Source organism: Gopherus evgoodei, chromosome 10 (assembly GCF_007399415.2).
Source record: "Gopherus evgoodei ecotype Sinaloan lineage chromosome 10, rGopEvg1_v1.p, whole genome shotgun sequence".
Taxonomy (NCBI): domain Eukaryota; kingdom Metazoa; phylum Chordata; order Testudines; family Testudinidae; genus Gopherus; species Gopherus evgoodei.
In genome coordinates, this window is record NC_044331.1 from 22,662,481 (window position 1) to 22,682,653 (window position 20,173).

Consider the following 20,173-nt stretch of genomic DNA (forward strand, 5'->3'; position numbering starts at 1 on the left):
TGCTCTAACATAGTGAAGAGGAACTTTTCCAGAGATTTCAAAATACTTCAGCTATGAGGCATAATTTCAATCTATTTTGATTAAGAAAAGAGTTATGGATAAATGCTTTGTTTACCATATGCTACTGTGACTAAGGACAGAGAACAATGGCCAGGAGTGTATTACATAAACGAACAGCACGAAGTACCATTGTCACACATTTCTCATTTATACACTGCTTTTTGCAAGCTTTAAAGAATTACAAACACTACCTTCTTCTCCTCCAATATCAAAAGTCCTTCAAGTCTAACTCAATTCAGCAGCTGAGTAGGCATTTCACTACACAGTTAATATCTGCACATATACATTCACCACGTGAATATTTAAGATTGTTTGTCTTTTAAATGCCAATTTTGCAAAAAATTGCAAATTACAAAAGAAACAATAAATTTTTTTTTTAAATATTTGCATAATTTTACTGTTTTTTTCAGCCAGTTTTCCGAGGGCCTTTCCTTTCCAGAGCACACACTATTGATATTTCACATGGGTTTTTTTGAATTAGCTCCCATGGGGGTGAGGATGGAAAGTAGTTCCCATATTGTCCAAGGGGGGTAACTCTTGAATCCACATGCTCTTGTAATGCGGAGATATCACTTACTTTCCACCCTTATTCCATCCAGCAGAGAACACCATATGGAAATGTGTAGCCCCACAGCGAGAAAGGAGTGAGCATGAGAAAGTAGGGGGTGGTCAGAGAGACTGATTACAACCTCATTTTGGCCAGGGCACTTAAGTATTTTCTTAACTTTAAGCATGTGTGTAGTCTCACTGGAGATAGCAGAGTTAAGCACGTGCTTAAGTGCTTAGTGGAAATGGATCCCTATAACAGGTGTAACCCTGCACCTGCTATAACAGAAAGCATGAGAATAATGGAGGATACCCTGGACACCAACACTGACCTGTGCACTTGCTGCTATGCATATTCTCCTGAACCTGGGATTTTGCTTTGCGCTTCCCTGGTGGCCCGGGAGGACCTTGTGGCCCTGGGGGTCCTGGGGCCCCTGGCTCCCCCTTTGCACCTAGGTAGAAAGCAGAATAGAGGATTACAGTTAGCTGCAGGTGAATAGACCTCCTCTCAGCAGGGGGCACTGTATGCATTGGATCTGATGTATTGAGAGAGGCTTGCAGGAACTAAAGCTCCTACCCGTGCCTGGAAATGACCCCAGCTTGTCTATTCCCAAACAGAGACCTCCTCCCGTTTGTGTTTACAAGGGAGCAAACGGCTTTGCAGTGACAGAGCAGCATTACGTGTCCTGTCCGCTCTGGACAGACACTGATTTTAATAGCACCCAGTTTTTTAAAGAAGACTGGTGCTTGTCCCACTGTCACAAATAAACTGGGTTTCCAGGTCCTTTCAGTGTCTGGGGCACAGCAACAAGCAAGAGAACACTGAGCTTTAATTTAAAGCAGAACTGCCTTACATCACTGTTTTCTGAGCTCTCAGCATCAGAGGCTACAGCGCTATCATTTTAGGCAGCATTTCTTTGTGGCTGCCAATGGGCTTCCTGTATGCATTCCTGGGAGGAAATCTGCCTGTCATAGTCTAAAAGGAAAAAACTGCACTGTGAGAGAGTAGGAGGAAATTTACCATGTGAAAATGTACTGGACAAGGATGAAATTGACACATCTCTCAGCCCAAAGCCTGAGTAAAAAGGTTTTTGTGGGGAACTACACTAGGCTGGGGAGCATAATCCCATGGACAGCTCTATCAGCCTGCTTCAAAACCCTCCTACACGCTGGGCTGTCCAGAGGTGGGATGCAGCCCCGCCCTGCTGAACACAGTGTGTGCAGAGTCTCCCTGTGCACCTGCTTGCCATTCCCCGTGCAGCAGAACTGTCATAGTTCCTCTTTACTGGGAACCTCCTGAAGCCCCAGCAGGCCTGTGGGAATGTCACTGCATGTGATGACCATGTTTGAGACAACAAAAGCGCAAATGCAGTTACTGTAAAAATACTGTGGTAGCACTGCATGGTAGTGTGTGGCACTGGCCTGCAGAACACCACAGCACTAGAGAAGGGCAGTCTATTTTACTGTGTTGTATATTTCTGTCCTGTAGGAGAGATCTTAAGGGTGCTTCCTCCTACCTTCTGATATCACGTCATTGTTTGCATCCCCTTTGTCCCCCTTTGCTCCTCTTGACCCTTTCCCTCCTGGCATCCCATCTTTGCCAGGTAAGCCCAGTTCACCAGGGTCTCCTTTTTCTCCTTTCTCTCCTGGATCGCCTTTTGGTCCTGGTAAACCTAGGCATGAGAAGCTTGTTAGCCGTGACTGTGAATACATACATTTATAAGACTATCATTCCTAAGGTCAATGTACCTTTCTCTCTGTTGTTTATTTTTGAAACTCACATCATGTATTATTTATGCCGTACCAGCCCAGTTGTTTTCTCACTCTGAATTTCCTGTTGTGTGGCTTTGAGCCATTCTTTATGATTTAACATAGCTTTGTAGCCAATAATACACTATCCATAAAACATGTTAGGATACATGTTGTACGATGCATAAAGCCCAAAGGTTACATTTTTCAGAAGTGTTCACTAATATTGCATGCCTGGCTTGGGATACCACAGTTCTGATTTTCTGAAGTGCTAAGCATCCACAGCACTCACTGACCTGAGTGTGTCTGAGTGAGGAGGGAGTGGTTCGGTAAAAAAAAAAAAAAAAAAGTATTATTTTATCTTGAAGTCCACTAGCATAAGTTTGTTATCGGGGAGGAAAGAGGGAAATCTCTTGACAAAAAACCCACTCAGAACTGGAATATAACCCAGGAGTACTAACCTCTAACTGGCTGCTCTAGCCCCTAGTCCACAGTTCCTTCTTTCATCATTATTTTTAGTACACATTTCCTATATGGATATATGTATACACGCACGCGCACACACACACACACACAACTATGTTTTCAGTCTTTCATTTCTCTTTGCTAGTCAGCCAATGAAGCCTTCCTGATCCCTAACTTTTTTCTAGCATTTAGGAAAACAACTTATCCGAATGCTTCTTTTATCTCACATATGTTGACCATGATTTGTAGGGCATTAAACAGTCATCTACACAGCTCTGCTTGCCTTTCTTTTAACACAACACTGCACTCGTTGGTGGAATAACTTGTGCCAACAAAAACAAAACCTCTCCCTTTCTACTAAAATTGCCTTTATTGTGTTCTTCACATTTTATTTATCTGACATCAAGACAGAGCACAGCCTTCATTTCCTAGTAATGTCCTCATGCTGCCTCCTCATCCTGCCTCCACACTAGCTACAAGCATGATCAGTCCACATACTTTATGCAGCTGATTACCACTGAGTAAAATATTCAACAACACATTGTATTGTTGAGTCTTATGACTACCAGCAACCTCATCAGCATGTTTTGCAGTAAGGGGGGGAAAACGAACAAGATGGGTTTGTACAATTCATGTGCCAAAATTTTGTCCTGTCTGCTTCTCTTCCTCTTACCCAAAGAATGAAGACATTAGCACCCGCAGAAGAGCTAACAACTGTACTAGCACTGGAGCTGTAAATGTGTAAATCACCATCAGTTGGAAATGGATCATGTGGGTTGGTGGTGGCTACTGATTGTAGAGAACCTCGGGTTTTTTACATGTAACTCTACTTTTTAAAATGATTCAGTGAAATGGGGAATATACTTAAAGTTCCTGCCTCCACTGAAGTCAATAGTAAAACTACCCCTGGATACAATGGGGCCCAGATTTCACCCCTGGTTTCTAACTTGCAAAATGTGTTGATGAAAAGTGCTAAAATCTCAGCCCTGGAGACTGAAGTCTTCTGCTTATCCATGGAACTGGTAACACACAGGCAGTGTCAGGGCAAGCTTCCCCATACCAACCTAACAATAGCTTCTAAGGGGTGGAGAACAAAGACACTTCAGCCTCCATGCCTATTCAATCAACGTCCACTTCGCAGAAACTGCCAACAAGGAAGGCAGTCGTGCCAGCTCCCTTGGTACTGTTTGTGAATGAGACACATGGTTGCTGAGGAATGCACCCCTTGGTTGCTGTCACAATTTTTAACTCACATCTCAAGTGTTGCCAGTCACATGCCGATGCTGCTAACTGAGATTAAAAACCAAAAACTGGCCTTCTAACAGTAGACACTGCTGCAGTGAGTGGGCAGGAGGCAGGCTGATAACAGCCACTCTTTAACACTCCCTCAGGTGGGCACAGCATGATTTTCAGCCACCTTTGCAGCCCACCATCTAGACTTGTGCCAGTTGCCATAATGGAGAATCAAGGCCAACGTGTCCAGCGGTCACAGAACTGACTGGGACTCTTGGGCTCTATTCCAGCTCTGCCACAGACATGGGTGTGACCTTGAGCAAGTCAGTCAGGGTTAGAGTCACAAAAGGACTTGGTGTCTACCTGCCACTTTTGGAGCCTAAACCACAGAATCAGGGCCCACTGGAATGCACAAAATCCCCGCACAACTACCGCCAAACCTTGTAAATGCCTAAACTCACCTGGCGCCTAAATGTTTGCAGTAAAAGTTCCCTAGGCATCTATGTTTGTGCCTTTGCATGTGCGCAATGCTGCCTCACTCTAAGTGTCTGGATGCCTCAACCCCAGCATGATGCACGGACAGGGGGGAATCCAGGCATTCCACCATCTAACTTGCCTGCTAGGCCCAATCCAGTAAGCACGCTTGCCTACTGGATCAGGCCCCCTCTGGCAACCTCACACAAAAGAACTGAGGAAAGAAGGACTCCAACCTCTCTAATAACTTTTAGCCTGCTGGTTTAGGCACTCACCTGGGATATGGGAGACCCAGGTTCAAGTCCCTCTTCCACCTGAGGGGGAGAAAGGGTTTGAACAGAGATCCTAACGATGGGGCTATGGGATATTCTGATCTGTGACTCTTTCAGTGTCTCCAGTTGGAGCTTTTCCACTGTGGCTAAATAACTGAAAGTCATTGGAGCATGGGGACTGGATCCTTGATCCCCCACCTCCAAAGTGGGTGCTCCAACCACCAGGCTACACAGCTTTATTCTCTCTTTCCCTCTCTTGCCCATGCAGTCTCATATATTCCCTACCCACTGTACTAAAAGTTATGAGGGAGGTCCTCCTCCTCCTTGCACAAATGGCATTGGCGCTGAACTCCCTGAGAAGGGCAGGGCTTAGGATACACTCCTCTACTCAGCATTTCCCATTACCTAGCTTAGCACAGAGCAGCCTAGCATGTTGGTTTTTGTGAATTCCATTCTCAGGAGCCTAGGCTCCTTATATAATGATTGGGGAGAGATAGGTGCCTGAGAATGGGATTCACAAAAGCCAGCATGCTAGGCTGTGAATCTCAATGATTTCCTAAGCACCTAGAAGGCAGGTGTGGTGACACTGAGTGTTGCCATGCCTATGTTCCTTTGTGAATCTAGCTTCTATCCTGTGTGTTTAAGAACACATCTGTTTTGTGAGGCATTCTGGGATTCTACAGTAGTGCAAAGTATTATTATTATGGCCAGCCCCAAGTTTTCAAAGTGTTTGTATTCGTGCCCAGAGGCCCCAACCAAGCTCTGGACCCACTGTGTTAGGCACTGTAACCCCCCACCTAGTAAGAGACAGTCACTGACCCAAAGAACTTACAGTATAAATACGCATGACAGAAAGAGTGGAAGTAAAGCAGCATTCTTTCCACCACTCCATTCCACTCACACATTGAGTGCACACCTGCCTGTGGTCACAGTGATATATAATAAAGACAGGGTCTCCTCAAATTGCTGAAACCTTTTCAAAGGCTAGCTGGGGTCTCAGGGCCATAGACTGGTGGGGGAATGAGAAACTCTTACATTGACAGAACACAACTCCCATTAATAATAGTTATTTGCATGTGGAAAATACTAAGATTTAATTAAACTGCATTAGATCTCTCTCTAATTAGGAGCGTACTATAATCTCTAGAGCATATCTGCTATGGCCAAATTCTCCTCTCAGTATAGGGTAAATCAGGAGTAAATCCATAGAAGTCAATGGAGTGACACTGGCCTAAAGCTGGTGAAGTCAACAGGAGTTATGCCTGTAGAAGAGAGAGCAGAACTGGGTACTATATGTCTTACTGGGAGTCTATAACGTGTAAACCTTTCCTGGTTTCCTGAAAAGACGGGGCTGGCAATAATAATACATTTACTGAAACTTATTTCCTCTGCTCAGAGTCTATAAGTAACTGTACTCGTGTATAATATTAATGAACACTTGGGTAAAATAGGATATATCTAGAAAATACCTATTTTTCCTCTTCTTCCATTTACTCCTGGTTCCCCCTTTGGCCCTGGAATGCCAGGGATGCCATCTGATCCATTGTAGCCAGGTAATCCATCAAGTCCAGGAGGCCCTGAACAAACCAACAGGAAAGTGGAATTTACATTAACCAAATACTATTTACACTTCATTCTCAAATCCACTACATTTACTGTATATCCGCAGTTCTCAGAACCTGCAATTATTTGGATTCAGACTGTAGCATGTCCTACATTCCAGTGCAATGGCCTTCAATTTCTGATAACCAAGCATGAGTCCTAGCTTAAAAGTAAAGGGTAATATTTTCCTCATGCTCTTTGAGCAAAACTGTGACTGACGACAGTTGGTGCTGCACCTTTTGCCTCCAGACCAGTACAGAGAAGCAGTTTGGGTCTTGTTCATGAGCTTTTAAAATGAGGGTCCTGAAGAGGCCCAATGGGATCATGACCACACTCCCTTTCTCTATGGCTAGCTGGGACAATGAAACCAACGTTATGGAAGGGGGTCCCCAAACCTTTTTTCTGTTGTTTTTTCTGGGGTCATTAATGGAAAAGTTGAGAACCACTAAGAAGGGACTAAGAGTTCTACTGTCTGCTCTCTCCTGACTGTGCGATCTTAGACAAGTCATGTGTGTTGTAACCATAACCTCTCAGCCTACCTGTCAAATAAAAATAACACTTGCCTACCTACTGTAAGGATTAAGTAATGCCAGACTGTGGTTGCCTGATGTAATGATGGGAGAGCACGAAGAGTGGTCTGTCCCCCCTCCATCAGCCTTTGGACCCCTTACACAGGAGGGAAGAGAGCCAGATACTTAGCAGAAAATACTTCTAGGAAAAACTGCAGTTACAAAAGCAGGGAAAGAAGCAAGTAATCATTCTTGCAGCCTGGCAGCCGCTTGAGGGGGAAAGAAATCAGAAATAAAATGAGTAGAGATAAGGACAAGGAAAAATATAAACACAAAAATCACCAGCCAAAATTTTAAAAAGGAAAAATTTTCAATGTGGACAATTAAAACAGAGCAGTTCAGTTCTACATGCTTATCTCCTTAAGCAAACACTGCTTAAACCCTGTCTATTTCATGTGTTTAATAAGTGCTTAGTGATAGCATTTAAGGGCTAAATCTGAACCATCCCCTTATATGGACGTACAAGACCCAAAATACAATCAAATTAGTACAGTTCTGCTGAGTGGTGGATGAAGCACAAACACAACTGCGTAACCCTTACGTGGCATAGGACAGTGCACACATAGGGCAGGGGATTTGAGGCTAGAGGAGTGGCCAGTGGGTCAAATCCCACCAGCCAAAAACCCTGCATGGGGCACATGCAGCAACGGGGGCTATGATCACTACTACAGTCCGAGGGACATAGATGCATCTGTTCAAGTATCCACTGCCATATTACTGCGTTGGAGTTAAAAGATTCCATACAGCAAACACTGCGTTGTTCCCATGCCCAAGCCCCATTTAATCTAATTTGGTGTGAAGATCAGCATTTGGCTTTTAACTAGGAAAGCAAGACCCCAGCAGTTTGTGAAACTTTACTACTTTTCATTACATTTAGGATTTTATGAAACTTCTCCAACTTTCACAAAATATTGTCCTTGTCAATTTAAACCATTGTTTAAAAAGGAAATTGAATTATACGTCATGTATTTCCAGATAAATGGAAGCCTGCACTACGCAATTAATAACCACACTACGCTGAAAATCATCCCTGCCTGTAGGACCAGCAGAGGAATAAAATGGAAAACATGTAGCAGTGCACGACTTGTACTTGGATGGAGCCAAACAGAATGTGAATGTCAAAGATTTCAAATTTGTTCTAAAAGCTACGTTTTTTGAGTACTTTCCCAGGCCTCAATCCTGCAAAGATGTTTAATTTACATGAGATCCTCACGTATGTAAGTGTGTGCAGTTTGAGCCTAAACTTTGGAACTGGTGAGACTGTAACGGCTGCAGTTTCTTTATAAACTGCTTGTCCTACAAACTAAGGCTCCTCAGCACCACTCACTGTGTAAAGGGATAGCTCAGTGCTAGGAGCCAAAGGAGATGTATGATCGAAATACATTCAGCCATTTGATCTGACTACATGACACATGCACTACAGCATGTTACATGTTTGTTTATTTATTACAGTGTTTCCAAACTTGGATGCCGCTTGTTTAGGGAAAGCCCCTGCCAGGCCAGGACGATTTGTTTACCTGCCACATCCACAGATTCAGCAGATCGCAGCTCCCACTGGCCACGGTTCACTGGTCCAGAAAAGTGGGGAGCTGCTGGAAGCAGCATGGGCCGAGGGACGTACTGGCCGCCACTTCCAGCAGCTCCCATTGGCCTGGAGCAGCGAACTGCTGCCAGTGGAGCCGCAATCGGCCGAACCGCCGGACGTGGCAGGTAAACAAACCAGCCCAGCCTCCCAGGGGCTTTCCCTACACAAGCGGCGTCCCAAGTTTGGGAAACACTGATTTATGAGATCAATTCAGTGCAAAAATATGATCTGAAAGTAATAAGGCATCAGGCAAATATTAAAATTATTAAATAAACATGCATATGTATTAATTGTTGTGTGAAAACACACAATGCAGCTATTGTTTACACTATGTGTTTCATAATCTTTAGTATTCAATTGATGCCTTATGAAGGGAAAGATCATTGTATGCAGAAAAAATGCTCATGATGGAAAACAGATATTATGGAATTAGTTTCCTGATTTAATGTGGGTCAGTTTGCTAATAAAGTTTGGAAGATTCTGCAATGTGGATCCTATTCAGAAACATTCATATAAAGAAAATGGTATAATAAATTTAAAGAGCCAGAGACACCAGCATGCTCCAGCAGCTTTGTGACACTCTGGTGATGCTAACCTGCCATAAACTTATTTTAGTTAGCCAGTTAAGTTGGGTTTACAGCTGCTTTGCATCACCAAAATGGAACAAAGCAGATGGAACTTCCTGGGGAACCTGGCCTAATAGGACAGGAATGAGAGACAGCTGTAGCAGCACAAGTGTAGCTAGGCAGGCAGGGGAGACGATCTCAGATTTATAATCCTTCTTGCTACTCTGAGACAGTCACAACAGGGACACCGGTAACTCTGGATGGTTGTAGCAAAGCAAAGGAAGAAAAGCAATCCTGTAGTTCAAGTATAGCATTGAAAATCAAGATATCTGGGGAGGGATAGCTCAGTGGTTTGAGCACTGGCCTGCTAAACCCAGGCTTGTGAGGTTAATCCTTGAGGGGACCATTTAGGGAACTGGGGTAAAAATCTGTCTGGGGATTGGTCCTGCTTTGAGCTTGGGGTTGGACTAGATGACTTCCTGAGGTTCCTTCCAACCAGGATATTCTCTGATTCTTCATGGCTCTGCCACAGACTGCGTGTGACCTTAAGCCTGGTGTTCCCCAGCGTTCTTATCTGTACAATGGAGACAACTGAGGTGACCAGATCATCAAAATGAAAATTATACCTGACACTCTTTCCCCAACGATAAGCCTGTTCTCTCACTGACCCCCTTCCCACAGCTCCTGGGCTGGGACCTACATCTGGTGGTGCTGAAACAATCCACCAGGCTCCACTTATAGCAGTGAGGGAGTGGCACCCCGCAATTCTACCATCAGCTTCCTTTCAGAAGTGCTACTGTGGCGGTTTTCCCCAGGGGCGAGAATGGCTTTGCCGAGCCTACAGCGGCACCCCCTGCTGGGAAGGAATGGTGAATGCTGCTGTTGATCAAAAATTGGTTTGGGCAGAATTCCATTTGTTATCATTTCAACAGACAATATTGATGTTATTTTTAAGCATTTTCCTATTTTATCTTGTTAATTTTTCAGAGTTGCAGGAAATTATTGGCGGATAACCAATGCAGGGTTCAGACAATAATTATTTATAACAGTAGATGCTGAAATTCAAAAAATTAAAGTTTTAAAACCACTAAAGCATAAATTGTCAATATATGTCCAATATATCAAAGTGTAAATATCTTTAAGTCAAACTCTAATAAGTTCTGAAGCTGCATTTTTCTTACTTTCTCTATCTGTAAATTTATATTATCACTGATGGAAATATTTTTTGTCATTGCGTGTTTATTATGGTGAAATCAACGTTTACTAACATTTACCAATAAAAATCAAATCCTTCAAGTCTAACTATACAATAGCATAGGTGTTTCATTTTAAAACTCAAAATGTTGAGGACAGGCTGAATTTTACTGAAAATTGGGACTGTCTGGGGGAGGGAGTACAACAACAGGCTATCTGATCACTGGAAGGATAACGACACTATATACCTCACATGATCATTGAGAAGCTAAAGTTGTGAATGTTTGCAAAGCATTTTGAGATCTTCTTATAGATGCTGTAGAACTGCTAACATTACTCTTATTTTCATTCTCCTGGAACAGCTAACAGATGGGTAGCAGTGGATTGGTAGGCAGGCCTGTTTACCATGAGCTCACCACACTCAGCCAAAACAAGAATGAATGGGAATGATTAGATGCGGAACAGAAATATCATAATAGGCAGAGAGGAGAGCAAAGTCTTTTTTTCTCTTTGGCATAAGAATTACACCCCAGGTCACATAATACAGTCAGGCTACAAGCACTTCTAGATGTTCAGCATCCAAATATTTCCTTATTAGTCCTAGGAAACATTGGTTCATAGAATCAGGGCTACTCTTCAGGAAACATGTTTTTTGGTTCACCCCTCTCTCACACTAACCTGGAGATCGCTTTGTCAGGGGTATGTCTTTATACAAATATTTTTTAAACCACCAAGTGAATCAACATCATACCTACAGTATTAAAACTGAAAAGGTATCTTACCTGGGGAGCCTGGAGGGCCTAAACCAAAAACAAGCAAAAGAACACGGGAAACAAAGAGAAAAAAATGGTGAATGTAACTTGGCAGCGCACATAAAATCAACACTAAACTCAGCTGATTAGCATTAGACCAAAACAAGACAGAAAAGAACTTTCAAACTTCTGCAGAGGCACTAATGGGTTAACTATTTTGTATTAAAAGTAAGTACTGAAGCATTAGTGCAGATCCAGCCAGACTTGCTGTATAATTAATTGCTTGTGAGGATAATCTTTCAAAACACCCACTTTATGTGTCAAGCCCAGTCATTCTTAATTTCCACTGATAACAATTTGAGAAAGAATGGCCTCTGAATTCTCAATGCTATTGAATGAATTAATCAGGAGACAGGTGTTTATGTGCCTTTTCACTAATATGCACCTAAGTCATCCATTAATTATTATGTTTACATTACTTAGTGCCTTATAAGGAGTTCTCTAAAGTCTTGGTTGTGGTAATGGAAGAACAGGTCTACAATGTCTCAGGTTAAACATTGCAAATGTCATGAGAAAGTGTTTTAGTGAATATCCATTCCAAAATACACACCTTCCTGGGTAATCAGCAAGAATTCAGAGGTTTGAAATAGGATGGTTAAATATTTTCTTTTTTTCTAATCCTCAGTAACTACGGCTAAATAACTTTTACTTGTAATTGTTCTCTGTTCGGGATTGGATCTGGGTGCCTGTGAAAGTTCATTATGTGGTAACACTAGAAATTGGATTCACTCTAGTAATTCAAGGGATATGTGTAATATAGGACATTCCAGTGGAAGCTGTCAAAGTCTATTCTGTATGTGACTTCAACTACATTGAAAACAAACCTCCATTAGTGTATGCAAAATATTATCATTCATTTTCCATGGAAGATAATCTTAAAGCCCATAAATTAGGGTAGCTTTTACGATGTATGCTAAGACCCCTTTGCCCTGCCAGAGTAATATAAAGAGGCCATACCGTACATGACTTCCATGCCTATAATTCTTATGAGGCAGAAGTAAATAATTAATATGGGGCATAATAAGAAGTGGCAAATTATCTGTTCTATGCAACTTCTGGTAAAACATACTATTGGCAAAAACTGGGGAAAGCTGGAAGATAAGAAGAGAGATTACTGCTGAGATTAAAAAACTGAATTCTCTGTACTAACATTTTTACCAGGGCTACAAAGAAAATTTTAAAATATACAACTTTACTTAGAAATTAAAGAAATAAACAGATCTCTGACACTAAACCTGACAATTTAAGGCATTCATTACAGGAAAAGTGAAGCACAGTTTGGAACAGCTCTAAACCTGCACTGCCAGTTAATACTTTTTTCAGTTAATTTTCCAAGAAATGCCTGATTTTTTCACAATGGACATATTATTTATTTAGTACTCTCAATTACTTTGTCATCCTGAACTCACTGAATATGCTAGATGTCCTTTTATCACATAGATAAATAGGAAAAGTACTTGAAATGTAGCAAATGTAAGGAAGACAACTAATGTCTATTGTATAATGAGCTATTGTTAAAGCCACCGTTGGAGTGGGGCTTAACCGAGATGAAGATTCAGGGAGTGCACAGAAAGGGATTTAGCAGGCATGGAGTAGCGTGAAGTCAGAACTCTGGAACCCAACACAAGCTGTACTTTAAGCTGTACTTGACAGTGGAGCTGTCTTTGTTTCAGTCAAATTTCACCTGTGCTTTCAAAAGGAGTTTTTGTGTTTTGTCTCCAATATATCAAAGCTGGATCCATACAGGGGAAATATCCCACAAAATTCTAACTCATTTTGAATTCAGGTCAGTTAAACTAACATTAAACCCTGTTGGATCAGTAGTTCATATCAACTGCAAATGGCCTGAACTGTTTTAGTGAACTGGTTTCCAAAACTAAGTGGTTTACCTCATTTCAAGTATGTATCTCAGCTCCAGCAGCTCAGTCTACTATATACTTTGGCTAGCAAAGCCAAGAAAGAGCCCTTGGAGTAGCTAAAGCTTTACATTTTCTGGTTTTCCCAGATCACATGCAAACTTTTCATGCCTTCAGCCTGCCCCAGCCATCAAGTATTTTGAAATTCCTTTGGATTTCTGAGAAACCAACCTGAGAGTCTCATGCTATGACCATCATCATCCTTCAGAGTCCACTACCTCCACTCCTACTTTAGCCATGGCATTTTCTACAGCGATACAAGGCCTGCCCTCCTGTTGGGTTGTCCATGCCATGCTGATCTAGAATCAAGAGGCTGAGCTCCAGTCTTTAATGGTTGTATGGCACCCTGAAGATACCAAGAGCTATTAAGTACCATTATAAAGATTCCAATTCTGTAATGAGCTCTGCAAGGATGGACTCCTGTATAAGAAAACTATGTGGGAATAAACATCCCCAGGTAACAATGTTATTCTGGAGACTTTGTATATTCTTGTATTATTAGAATAGGCTTGGTATTACTACTACAGGATTGCATCTTTACTTTTTTCAAAGGAACATAAACCAATGATACTGTACATTTTTAATCAGATCAATAGTATCAGTCCCATAAAAATTATAGTCCTACAGCCTATAATTATCTCAAGCCAATTTTTCCTCCAAAAATTATTTCATCACCAACCATACAGCATTCAGCATAATGCGATAGTAGTATTTGAAAACATACCTGTTAAGCATATCCCTTTTGTGCTGTTACATAAATCCACCATCACACGGACCTAACATCACAAAAGAATGTAAAATTCACAACAATGCTCTGAGTTTCAGTTTCTACAGAAAGGACAAATAAAACCTCTCTCTGGTTCACTTTATTCTTCTGTGTGATTGCTGTGCAAAAAGCAGTTGGGAAAATTCTCTCTTTTACAACCACACCACCTAGTAGAATGTGAGCAAACTATTTAGGCCTTAATTTTGGCCTTCTGAAGACCAGCATATGTATTTGTAAATGATTCTATCTTTAGGAATCTGTGCACTATAACATTTTAAACAACATTTTTTAAAATACTGCATGGGCACATCTCTGGATGCAGTCAAAGTAGAAAGACTTACACCTTAGTTCACTTAGGTTTTCATGGCTCTCTATCTGAGATAGGTTATCAAAGATTATCAAGGCCGGCAGCAGCCAAATATGATCAGTGTTTAACTCATACATATGTCCATTTATGGGTCATTTTCTATCATGCAACATAACTCAACTTGCTTCCCGGATATATAAGGTGATCCCTACTAATTTCTTTACTTGACATAGTACAGAGCAGCATGTGAATTTGAAATTAGATTATTGGAACCTCATCCATTTGTGGCACTACAATAACTGGGGCATTTGTTCTGATACTTGTAATTGAGAGAGCCACAATTCACCATCTCAACAAGACCATCTTTATAACAATGTCCTTAAGTTGTAGTAGGTATGCCTACCGATAAATTCTGGTACTGTATTTTTGTCTACATTTCTTTATTTTTTATTTACTTCCTAAGAGTGAACATTGTACTAATACAGGGCTCAGCACTATGAGATGATGAGTACTCTCAACTCCCAGGGATTTGAATGGCAGCTGGCAATGTTCAGTGCCTTGCAGAATCAAAGAGTCCTTATGTAAGTGCTAGCCAAGATTTCTGATCTAAAATATGCTTTATCTCATCATTCACTATACTTACACAACATCTATCTTCAGATGTCACAAGTATCTTTTCAGGGTAATATAAAAACCACGGCATTCTCTTTTAAGTATACATTGTCGCTGTTGTAGCTAAGTTTATTTTTATAAATCAAAAGATACAAAGGATCAAATTTCCAGCCTTCAATTGTGCTTGAGTAAAACTGTGCCTCCACTCAGCACACGTGCATGCATTTGTTTTTGCATAACCTTGTGTGTGTCCTTTAAATAATCTGAGGACATGCAACGTTTATCATTTGCACCTGAAAAACCCATTGTCAACCAACTGTCATTTAATCTCTTCTTCAATCTCAAAAGTTACTGAAGTTAGGGGGTAGAAAATGCATGTGTCTTGGGATCAGTAATGGGATATTTACTGCAGCTTTTGTTCTGTTGGTTATTGTTTCAAATCCAGCCCACAATGATATTGACTAAAAGCTGTTGCTACTTGGCGACAGTTCTGAGTCTTGTGTGATTGGTGGCCTCCATGTAGCGCCTACTAGACAGCTGTCCAGGTTATAAAAAACAACCAATAAATTTATTGTTTATCAGAATCTTTGTTGGTAAACTCAAGCAAGGAGACCAAGAATTCAATGGCTATGGAGAGTAAATTTCCTCATACCACCAATAAGTCAGAGTCAAAGCTCTTTTTAGCTGAGGAGCATGGAGAAGTTTATACCACCATCTTCCCTGCTGAACTTCTGCTGTGGATGGAGAATTTCTGTCGCCATGGCTGTCAATACAACCCTTTTCATCAGCTCTAGGCTCACTTTAAACTTGGTTTAAAAAGAAAAAGAAGAGAACGCCAAACACAGAAAGTGAGAGAGATACCAGGCTTCAAAGAGTTCTTCAACAAAAACAAGGAAATCAAGACCTGATATTTCTAATGTAAAAAAGATAAGTCAAGTCAATTTTAAAAAAAAAAGTCTGAGGCTGTCTTTATAAATAATTTAAAATAAAAATTCAGGCTACAAAAACAAAACAATCTGGGACACAAAGGTGGTTTGGTGGTGTGGTTTTTTTGTGTTTGTTTTGTTTTTTCTTTTCTTTTGCTATGCTATTCACCTATCAGAACCACTGCCTTCTGATTTTTTGTCACTGGAGCAGGTCTAGGGATTCAAACTAGTAAAACACCAACCCTACTAGCTCTCTGTCATCCACACAGAACACTAACTGAACGTTTTACTGCCCCATAGATGTTGCTGCTCAAGGTGATGGTCTATCTCAGAGGTTCTCAAACGGTGGTCCGTGGCCCACCAGTGGACTGCAAGGTCCATTCAGGTGGTCCGCGGATAGTTCCCTCTAAGGTGCACACCTGCACAGCCGCACACGAGAGAACAAAGGTGCAGGCATGGTTCCTCTAATTAGGTGCCTGGACCCTGGAGAAGACGCACATGTAAGGTGAGGTGGTGGCCTTGGGAGGAGTAGGGGACAGGTGGGAGAGGATGGTGGAGTGAGAAGAGGGGGTGGGAGGAATTTGGGATGTGCAGGGCTGCAGCAGCCAGAGGAATAGATGACTTTCCCCAGCTCCAGGGCTTAAGCTGCCGGGGAGAGATGGCCTCCTTCCCAGCCTCAGCTCTATGGCTACTGTGGCGGGGGAAAGAGGGGGAGACCCTCCTCCTCCCCAGCCCCAGCATGGGGGCTGCCGTGGTGAGGGAGAGAGGGAGAGACCTCACCTCTTTCCCAGCCCCATCCCAGGGGCTGCCATGGCACGGAGAGAGGGCATTACAAAGGTAAGGCTATTAAAATATGAGTTGTGTGCTTTTATTTGTAGGACAAAAAAAGGTTTTTATATATATAGTGCTTTTATCCAAAGTGCTTTACAATAGTTAGCTAACAGTACAAACAACATTTGGAATGATCATTTAGTGGTCTACTAAGACCCTCAGCAATTTTCAAGTGGTCTGCAAAAAAGGGTTTGAGAACCACTGGTCTATCTACTTGATATTGCCACTGTTACTCACACAATCAAGGCAAAGGGCACAACTGCCTGAAGTGCCAACAAACACCAGGTGTACAACATCATATGACACTTTCTACTGAGACAAAATTTCCAGTAGAGGCTCTGATTCAGCAAAGTACTAAGGGCTTGTTCCAAAGTCTATTTAAGTTAATGGAAATCCTTCTAATGACTTCAATGGGCTTTGGATCAGGCCCTAAAGTACATGTTTAACTTTAAGCATATGACTCAAACATCTTTTAAAGTATTTTTCTTGATTGTTTTTACCTAGAAATATCAGATTTCAACTTCCTTGTCTTTGCTGGAGAACTCTTCATAAGGACTGTCTGCCCTGAGTAAATGGGACTATGCATGCTTCAGTACTTCGAGATGGGGGAGTGGGGACAGTGGAAATTTTGCAAGAATGGATCCCAGAGAAACAAATCAAAAGATCCTTCTGAGTATATGTGTTCTAATGATTCATGTATTATGTGATGCTTAGTTGTAGTGTATTTATTTACAGCTATCTAACAGGTATGCAGATTTTGAGTTCTTTGTTTATTTTTTAAATAAGAAAGGGGCTTTCTGAAGGCCAATCCTGCAAGGTGCTGAGTACTTTTGCAAGGATCAAAACACCTTAAAATTCCACTAACATCAGTGGGTGCTCAACACCTAGCAGGATCAGGCCCTCTTGTAGACCTGTGTTGACAATTAGCATGCGTTAATTTTTTCTGAGGATCTTTCAGATTCCAAGCTGCATTTCAGACCAGACAGAACAAAAATGTTCTTAACTGGCAAACATGCAAAGTAGATTCATTCAATTCTTTCATTTGTACATCACTAAATAACAATATAAGATATTTCCAAAATGGTTTTAAGGCTACAGAAAGTAAAATGTTCTAGTAAAAACCATATGATCTTATGAAAAGGATTTCTTCTTCAATAAAAGGAGTTGAAAACAATGTATGCAAACCTGATCTTCCTAACATTTGTTCTGAAATATGAGAAAATAAAACATAAGCTGCTTAACTGTGCAAGTCTTTGTGTTTTGGACTTTTAATCAAGAACTTGCCACACAACTTTCTGATGCAAAAGAAACATCAAAAGTACTTCTGTTTAAAATGTCAAGCCAATAAACTTCAATATTATCATAATTACACACAAATCACTTTATGCAAGTAATCTCATTAAATTCAGTTGTTATAGTGATAACATATACATATATACAAAGACCAATAGTTTATTAAGCATAACAGTGACCTCATTTAGTGTGGCAATACTGAAAAACCTTACTTCCACAAGTAATCCTTAAAGTCATTGGGAGTATTTACATCAGTAAGTGAGAGGGGGTCTCAGATTTGCGTGTTCTTGTTATTTTTGAGCCAGGGCCTACAGTCCTTACTCAGGCAAAACTTACAATGAGTTTCCCACACGTTGATGGGATTTTTTACTGAGTAGATACAGTAGAATCAGGCCCTAGAGCCCCTTTCCTAGAAACACTCATGCACATGAATGGAACCCCATATTCAGGAAAAATTCCCATTAAAGTGTGAGAAATTCAGTGCCATTTTGCCTGAGAAAAGACTTCAGAATCTGGCCCAACAGTAACAAAGGGCTAAATCCTGCTTTCCTTACTCATATCACTAATCCCACTGATTTTAAAGCTTGCTCAGTGAATAAGGTTTTGAAGGAATGGGCTGCTAAAGGGATGACTAATATGCCTAATAGTAAAAAAGTAGAAATGTATGTGACTGTAGTTAATTGTTCTGAATTATACAATGAGATTCAAACTAGTGGTGTAATACAGGGGAGTATTTAGAATTTTAAATTCCTGAAAATCGTCATTTTATTTTAATTTATTTGTTAAGGTCTCTTTTTTATAACTAGTTTGACAGCTTCTTGTAGTAGTTTAACTAAATCCAATATTGCACTTTTTAAATAAATAATTAAAATAGCCGCCTCTTTCAGGAAAAATTGGGAATCCTTTCAGATCCTGTTAAGAGCTGTTGCTCTTATTTTGTCTGCAAAATAATCATCTCAAAAAACTTTAGTTACAATCTGTAAAACAATATAGTCTGTTTTATGGATTTCTCTGCCTTAATATTTGAAGCCTATAACCAGTGTTAGTTTTTCATGGAAACTAGACTGAACAAAACATTGGGAAATATCCCGTAGGGAACACAATCCCTGCAAGGGCAGGGGCTGACCAAACAGTCTTTTCTCATCTCTGACTTCCCTGATATGGGAAACAGATGAGATTTGCTCTGCAATTCTGTAAATTTTACCTGCTTTTTCAGATTTGGGAACAAAGATGGAGAAAGATTTTAAAGGACTGTCCAAGGGACCCGCAAAAGGCAGTGGAATATTAGAGGGATCATTAAAGGAACATGAAACCAACTACTACAAAGGCCATAGGTGCTCGAGGTAGGGTGGCTTAGGCTACCTGTGTGATCTGGCCCTAGTGCAGGGGTCACTGTTTCTCCTCACTCACATGCACAAACGGACACTTTTCCTGAGACGTGAGAAAGTCCCACCACTCTTCATTTAAGTTTCATGTTAACATTTATTTCTCAAAACACCCTCCAGTACGCTGGCGAATTTCACCAGTAAAGTTCTCCGGGCAGTGCCTGCCCAGGCGAGCACTTGACCCAGGTGCTGGTGACTCAGCCGTTCCCTTGTGGGAGGGAAACAGACATGTCCTTGGGACTCCAGCGTGCGCCACAGGCTCTGGCTCTTGGGGGACCCTCTTATGGACCCCAGCTCCTTGGAGATGCTTTCAGGGCCCAGCCCCTTCCCCTAGGGCGCACCCTACCGGCACCATGGAGTAGGTCATCATCATCAGCAACTCCTCGTTCTCGGCCCGAACGTGGCCCCTGGCGCGCGCTCTGCGGTGGCTCCTCTTGTGCCGGGCGGCCCCCGGGGCCGCTGCCCCCGGGGCGGTGGGGCCCAGGAGGGACCGCAGGATGCTGTCAGTGTCTCCCCCCTGCGGCCGCGCAGCCTCCAGCTCCCGCAGCGCCGCGCTCAGCTCCCTCCACTGGCCCAGCAGGAAGAGCGTCCCCGCGGCGCTGAGCGCCGAGAGCAGCCCCACCGCGGCCAGCGAGCAGCGCAGCGCCCAGCCGCCGTCCCCCGGCATCCCCGGCCCGGATCCTGCGAGGCCGAGCGGCTGCGGCTCCCCAGTGCTAGCGGGCAGGCGGGGGCGGAGCGGCGCTGTGGCCAGGGGACTCGCTGCCTGCGGCTCCGGGACTGGCTTTATGGCCCCGGGCATCGTGGGCTGCTCCCACCGCCAGCCACAGAGCCACCGGGATGACGAGGCGGAATGAATGGGAGAGGCTGGCACCGCGGGACGGGCAGCAACGGGCACGGGGGAGGGACACGGGGGGCCTGGCCCGGGGCAGGGCGGGGGACAAGGGAGCAGAGACGCGGGGGACCTGGACCTGGGCAGGACAGAGGACACGGGGACCTGGCCCCGAGGCAGG

The 20,173-nt window shown here is 42.5% G+C and overlaps 2 protein-coding genes across 5 annotated transcripts in view; one reads left to right on the top strand and one right to left on the bottom strand.

The window, feature by feature from the left end:
- DMXL2 (Dmx like 2) overlaps positions 1-16,159 on the top strand; it is a 154,880-nt gene extending 138,721 nt beyond the window's left edge. For 2 of the 3 annotated variants that reach the window (XM_030576933.1, XM_030576934.1), the window contains one exon: positions 15,955-16,159. In XM_030576933.1, the coding sequence (XP_030432793.1) occupies positions 15,955-16,064 (110 nt within the window). In that variant the 3' untranslated portion in view covers positions 16,065-16,159. The remainder of the gene's footprint in view (positions 1-15,954) is intronic. The other variant, XM_030576940.1, reaches the window with a different exon arrangement.
- GLDN (gliomedin) overlaps positions 1-20,173 on the bottom strand; it is a 42,562-nt gene that overhangs the window by 19,217 nt on the left and 3,172 nt on the right. The window contains exons 1-6 of one of the 2 annotated variants that reach the window (XM_030576941.1): positions 19,510-19,830; positions 13,768-13,819; positions 11,098-11,115; positions 6,269-6,376; positions 2,124-2,279; positions 939-1,058 (exon numbers count right to left, since the gene is read on the bottom strand). In XM_030576941.1, the coding sequence (XP_030432801.1) occupies positions 939-1,058; positions 2,124-2,279; positions 6,269-6,376; positions 11,098-11,115; positions 13,768-13,819; positions 19,510-19,830 (775 nt within the window). Of the gene's footprint in view, positions 1-938; positions 1,059-2,123; positions 2,280-6,268; positions 6,377-11,097; positions 11,116-13,767; positions 13,820-19,509; positions 19,831-20,173 lie in introns of those variants that run through there. The other variant, XM_030576942.1, reaches the window with a different exon arrangement.